We start from the raw sequence: 6,661 nt of genomic DNA on the forward strand, positions 1-6,661 counted from the left end.
GTCCCCCGCCCATACCCAAGTATTGGGCAGGGTTCATGATTGCGGCGTATGAAGGGTTGCAAGTGGACTGGCTCCACTTCATAACCGAAGGGCTGAAGGACGCCATCAGGAACCTAGGAGACGGGAAGAAGTCATGGGCCGGAATAGCGCAGTGGCTGATGGTGTTAGTCCCACCAGTCCTCCCCATCAAACAGAAGAAGCGAGGTCGGCAGGATACCACTCCTAAGAAGACAGCAGAACGCCGACAAATCCTACAGAAACACACCCTGGGATGGACCCAGGAAGAAGGAGAACAATTGGAGGAAGGGCCATCCCAACGGCAACCGGAACAGGCAACAACACAGGCAACACCGGCGGGGAAGGGAAAAGAAAAAACGGCAAAGAAGACCAACCGCCCACGAGAACCGGCTGAGGAAGAGTCGGTGGTGCACAAGCCGATCAAGATAATGGCGCGACGGCCGGAACCCGAACCAGAGGACTTTGTACAAAAGATCCGTCTGGGAACCGCACCGGAGGAGGAAGCTGAGCCGGAGGACTCACCCAAACAACTGGTGAGACTCCCACCAAGACAAGGACGGGAGAAACGGGCGAAAGGACCATCTTTACCAGTTGACGGCACTCAGTGACGGGCGAAGGGACCACCTCCAGTAGCCGGGGCGAAAGGGAAAAAGGAAGAAGCCAGGACCGCACCAAGGGAAGCAGCACCGGAACAGGTTTTGCCGGATTCCAGAGAACCGGTCATTCCGGATATGGGGAATGAACAAGTAGCGGAACCAGAGAACACCGCGACACAACCAGAGAGTGCATCGGAGAAACAACCTGAACTAAGGAACAGAAGCGAGCAAAGCAACCCCGACAATGGACTGGAAAGAAGTACCATGCAACAATGGCTGAGATGGCTCTCAGAGCAGGTGTCGGGGGTAGCAGACCAAATGGACGAAGAGAAAAAGCATAGGGAACACCTGACGCACACAACAACCCAAGAATTGGTCGCGCTTCGGACACAGATCCAAGAGTTGCAAGGGGAGTTGTTGCAGGCAAAGGAAAGGGTGGCGGAAGCAGCCACAAGAAGCCAACAAGAACAAGTTGTCACCGAGCCGGTCGGGACAACAAGAAAGCAACCGGAACCGGAACCGGTGGAAAGAGAGGCCTTGCAAACCAACCTTGAGTCCGAAAGAGTCATAGCAACCTTGCGAGAGGAATTAAGGGCTCAGGACGCGTTGAGGGAAAAAGAACGAGAGCAGCGGAAATTGGCGAAAGAAGACAGACGGAGGATGGAAGAGGGCCTCCGGAAAGGTCAGGCCAATAACGACCGACTGCGGGAGGAGAAGGACAAGCTGCAAAAAGAGAAGGACAGACTGCGTCGACAAGCCGAGCAAGAAATAGAACGACTCCAGGAAGAACTCCGGCAACAGAAGGACCAGGACGACCGGTTACGGGCTTAGGTGAACCGACGCCTGAAGCAGAAAACGGAGGATTTCGACAGGCTGTACCGAGACCACAAGCAGGCTGAGTTGGACAACAAAAAACGGGGAGCAGAATACGACCGGCAGATAGAGAAGCTTAAAGAGCATCTGAAGGAGACCCGACTGGAGTTGGCCAAGATAATGGAGGAATTAGATGTCAAAAAAGAGGCCTTGTCAGCGGAAAAGACCCAAGTTTCCACGCAACGGAAGGAGTTGGAAGTGTTGCGGCAACAGCAAAGGATTCTTCTAACCCTTGTGCTTTGATACCATGTAAAGAATTATGTACACGGAAGCTTGTAAACAGATAGAGTCAGTTGAACTAAACTGTAATAACAAGTAGGTAAACACAAACAATGGAAAATACACAGTATGAGAGAGAGAGGCAAAGTGAGTAGACAACAAACGTATATTCAAAATGAATAATACTTTATACATACAAATGTGCTCAGAGAGCACTTTAAATACAACCCTTGACAATGGCCTAACAAGTACTGATGAGTACTTGAATGCTCATTAAATGAGAATCTGACACTAACTCCCAAAATCAATCATACAAGGAATATCGTTCCTAATGGCCTACCGTCTCTCCGCCGATCTTGTTCTCGGCTTCTTCGGCCAATCCACCCCAAGTTGAGCTTGCTCATTCAATAGAGGTGAGTGAGGGTCGTATGTGAGCCTTTCATATTAAAGTATAGGTAACCACACCACTTAGGGCTCATTCATTTTGTATGGTGTGAGTGAGTGGGAGAGAGGACTTTTATACTTTATTAAGTATCTATTTTGAGTATTGTGTCTTCCATTTTTGTGTTCTGGATTGATTATTAATGATCTCTCTCTCTCTCTCTCTATGTTTGTTAGCCAGTCGGCTACTAGGGTCTGAGGGTCTGAGTCGCACGTATCTGAAAGGAAGTCGGAGTCGACAATTTTCGGGATCAAGCAAGTGTCAGGGTTGGACCGAGGACGTGGATCGATGAGTCAGAAATTAAATAATATATTTTTGCCAAGTAAGAAAATAGTGGAGTTAGTTACGACAATTTTAAATTCGTAGTCCTTGTCAAACATGACAAACATAAATCTTGAATAGAGACTCTCGGATCACCTATAAAAAGGGACCGAGAGCATTTTAATCCTCTCATTCTATTTTGAATTAATATAAGTTAGTAGTTAGAGTATATCTCAGTCGACTGTGTTCTTACTATTCTGTATTGTTATCTGTGTCGAACTCTAATTATGTGTCTACTAAATAATTATATTAAGGCAAGTAGTTGATCATGGTTACTTAGTAAGCAGTTCCGATTACTGACTAGTAGTTCTATTCATTTCTCACCACAATCATCTTGATAGAACATTAAGAGTCCAACGTTCGACATATTGTGTCTGTCGGTTATAGTATTCAACTATCGGCAGATCAATAACATTGCTGCTAAAATATCTTTTCTTGAGTTGCTTTGATAGGGTTACTAAATCAAGTTGAAGAATAGGCGTAGGTTAGCCTTTTCCTACACTTTCTACTTTAATTATTCTCTGGAGCCAATAATTATAGCTTTAAATGAGGAACCTTTCTTTAGAAGGGCAACTGTAAATATGAAAATTGTACCATTATATCCAAGTATAGTAACCAAATAATACATTACATGGTAAACCATAATGTGAAAGTTATGCAAAATGTTATATAAGAGAGATTTTAAGCATTCTTGCCAACTATTGCCAAGTACTCAATTAAATTCAAGATCCGTGACTCTATCTTGTTATGATACTATAATGGTGTGGTCATAAGGTTTGTAATCATGGAAATCCAAATACTGAGTAATGATTTATATTCATGACATGTTTCTAATATGAGTTCATGCTGCCGACAATCCGGCATGCACCTTCATTCCCCATCCAAAACATCCTCGTGATCTTCGGCTCTGTACGATGCTAAGCACTTCCGGTCGGGGGTCAGATGGAACGATGCTCCGGAGTCAACCACCCATGTCGTCTCGTCGCTAACACGATGTAGCTCGCTCTCCTCGATGATGAGAAGTAGTTCTTCCACGATGCTCCGGAGTCAACCACCCATGTCGTCTCGTCGCTAACACGATGTAGCTCGCTCTCCTCGATGATGAGCAGTAGTTCTTCCTCGCTTGTTGCGATTGCCGACATTCCTTTCCGATCCGAACTTCTCCGGTCCGGGCCCTTCTTTGAGTCGGCATTGTCAGTTCCTTTCTCCTTACGCGAGTGTATGGCAATTCTTCTGGAAGTGCCCCGACTTTCCGCAATAAAAGCAAGTGGGCCTTCCCCTTGACTTCGACCGCGTCCCTAATTTGTCCTGGTTCTGGGGATGCCGATTCCAGCCTCTTCCCCGGTTATGATCGTCTTCCGTGACCAAGGCCTTCGGATCGGTTCTAGACTCCTGGTCTTTTTGGTGAGCGTCTTCATCCGGCAAGCTGATTTTGCCCTTGCTAGGGATAGATGTTTTCCTTCCGGCCCAACGTTGCCCAAAGTGACAACTAGCATCTCCCAACTATTCAGGAGGGAACCGAGCATTAGCAACGCGAGTACGTCGTCGGCTATCGGTATTTCCAATGAGATTGTTTGATTTATTAGCCTCTGGAAGGCATTCATGTGCTCCGCCATACTGGAGCCGTCTTGTTATCGAAGTCTCACTAATTTCCGAAATACTGAGACCCGATTCACAACATTTTTGCTCTCCAGCATGGTACAGTTTTTTTCCTAGAGCACATGAGTCTTACTCTCTTCATTAAAGTTGTTGTACACGCTCATGTCGATGAAGCATCGAATGTATCCCGTCATCATCATATGCATCACCTCCTAGTTCGCAACATCTATTTTATCTGGTCTTTTATCTCCAAACTATACTGACAACTAGAGATCTTTGACCACCAACATGTCCCGCATCTTCGACTTGCACACTAAGCCGGTGAGCTTGAACATCCCGCCGAATGGATCTTCCATGCTCTGATACCAATTTGATAAAAAATAGAGGAGTGCTCGGCTACAACCGAGTCCCAATCACATAGTGGAAGAAACAGAAAACATAAATAAGATGACACAAAATGTTAACGTGGAAACCTTAATCGGGAAAAATCGCAGGAGCTCTCAAACCTCCAAACAAATTCACTGTAGAGGAGAGGTACAATAATGTGAGTCTCAAAGGCAATGACCGCGAACTCTACCTTCTGCCAACCGACGGTTACAACAGAAAAGCTTTCTCTCTCTCTCTCTCTCTCTCTCATTGTCTCTTTCTCTACAACAAGAATGATAATAGCAACACCAGGACACACTACCCATTTGCCCTAATTATATTTATACTCATAACTTACAGGCTATTTACAAATGTGGCCTCAACAGCCCATAAGAAACATATTCATAAATCTGTCTCTCTTTGGATTCATACCGGACCCACCCAAACCACTTCTAGACCACTCCAATCCGGCTCGTTCTTCTCCGGCTTCTCCGGATCCATTAATGATCAACAATATGTATGATCGGACATGCCTTCATGGCCATTAGGGCGCAACGATATGGCATGGTGAATTTGAAAGGCCCTACTTACTCTTCTGATGAGCATGTACATAATTTTGACACCATATACTATAATTGATGGAAGTTTTGTGGAAACAAAAAGAGTGACTATATTCGGTCAAGATCCCTTCTAATACAAGCCATACACACACAATTCCAAATACAATTACCCTTCTAATACAACCAAAAGACAACCGTGTACTATAATTGAGGGAAGTTTTGTGGAAACCCCCTCCTAATGCAACAATTAGCAGAAGCATAGCAAGTAAGCTGTCCGTGAATGTAGACCACCTACTACTAATAATGCTCAACGGCATCCGCTCAGTCGCCCCGATGGGCTTCAACCTCCTCCACATTGGAAGGCTGGATGTTACACCACTGCAGCAATCTGTGAGGCTCTCGGAGTTCCTGCTGGGAGGAGGAGGAGGAGCACTCGTGGTGGTGCCTGCGTATCACGAGCTTCGCACGGGGGATGAGGTGATGTGGCCTTGAATCCACACCAAGTATAGACAGAAGGCTCTGGCGTATGGAATATGGCATGCTGTGGAGCCGACGGAGTTGGGGCGGCACATACTGCGCAGCTCGGAAGAATGTGATGTACGCAGAGCAAATGGGATCGTGCGTGTTCACGTACAGGCTGGGCCGCCACGGGCTCAGCGACTCAAACCGTTTCCTCTCTTCTTCCACTACCTCTGCCTCTTGCGTCATGGAGCTCAATGTCCGAGCGGCGAGCTCGTGTAAGAACTCCACTGTACCAACAACCCATGTCGGAGGCTTCAGCGTCGATATCGATCCTAATGGCCTCTCGTTTCGTAGGGTCGGGTGTGGTGGATTGAAGAGATGCGCTTCTATTAGCTTTCCCTTCTCTGCCATGGCACGCCCTACCAGCAATCCTATGGCCGCCCCTTTCGAGTGACCCGTCACACACACTCTCTCCCATCCCACCTCTTTCACCGCTCTTTTCACCGCATTAAGCCCCTTCATGAACCGCGGGTCAGATTCTAGCCGTCCCAAATATATCATAAGATTCGCCTCCCAATCTGCCTTTCGCATCATTGTGCCACGGAATGCAATCACGATAGTCGCCGGGCCGGTGGGAGCCTGGCCGAGCTTGCTACGGTAAACCGCCCCAAAGATAGTCAGACTACCGGTTTTGGACTGATGGTCAAGAATCTCCACGAGATCGTATTGGAAATGTGTCCACCATATGGCAGTATCAGCGTGCACCTTAGATGGAAATAACAGTCGACCTCTGTGCTTTCGGTCTTCTTCGAGCCTGTAGACGCCTGTGACCAAGCACGCCATCGCCGCATGTCGGTGAGGATTTTTCTTATCCCTAATTATGAAAACGGAATGAAACATCAGTAAACATGTGTGAAGCTAGTGAATATTAACAATACAATCACAATCATTTGATTAATTATGAGCTAATAATGTATTAATCACCAACGGACCAAATCTGAGGGTTTTTATAATCAGTGGTGTTGATGTCCTTCAGCTTCTCAAAGCCTTTCCTACCCTTTCCCATGACCGAAGTTTTTAGGTGCGGAAACACAAATTGGATGGTTAAAATTGCAGGTATAGTAATCCTTTGACCCCTCAGTAATCACTGAGGACCTTGTCAGCATTCACAAATAAGACTGCTAATTAGATTGCATATCCTTAAT

General features: G+C 46.4%; 1 protein-coding gene across 1 annotated transcript; it reads right to left on the reverse strand.

Moving 5' to 3' along the window:
- Nucleotides 1-5,044: 5,044 nt before the first annotated feature.
- On the reverse strand, nt 5,045-6,661 carry LOC147866329 (GDSL esterase/lipase At4g10955-like). The gene is made up of 2 exons (XM_087316694.1): nt 6,449-6,661; nt 5,045-6,330 (listed from the first exon to the last, which is right to left on the reverse strand). The coding sequence occupies exons 1-2, from the start codon at nt 6,520-6,522 to the stop codon at nt 5,316-5,318; spliced, it is 1,089 nt and encodes a 362-aa protein (XP_087172820.1). The 5' UTR covers nt 6,523-6,661; the 3' UTR covers nt 5,045-5,315.

The sequence above is a fragment of the Azolla caroliniana genome, unplaced genomic scaffold, assembly GCF_043228905.1.
Source record: "Azolla caroliniana isolate FFs.n. ecotype wild unplaced genomic scaffold, voAzoCaro1.0.p SCAF_3, whole genome shotgun sequence".
NCBI classification, from domain to species: Eukaryota; Viridiplantae; Streptophyta; class Polypodiopsida; order Salviniales; family Salviniaceae; genus Azolla; species Azolla caroliniana.

Excerpts from the sequence above, each read along its gene's own strand:
- LOC147866329 (XM_087316694.1), bottom strand. The coding sequence starts at position 6,522 with ATGGGAAAGGGTAGGAAAGGCTTTGAGAAGCTGAAGGACATCAACACC. Across the intron at positions 6,331-6,448 it reads TATAAAAACCCTCAGATTTG|GGATAAGAAAAATCCTCACC; the intron begins GTCCGTTGGTGA and ends TTTCATAATTAG.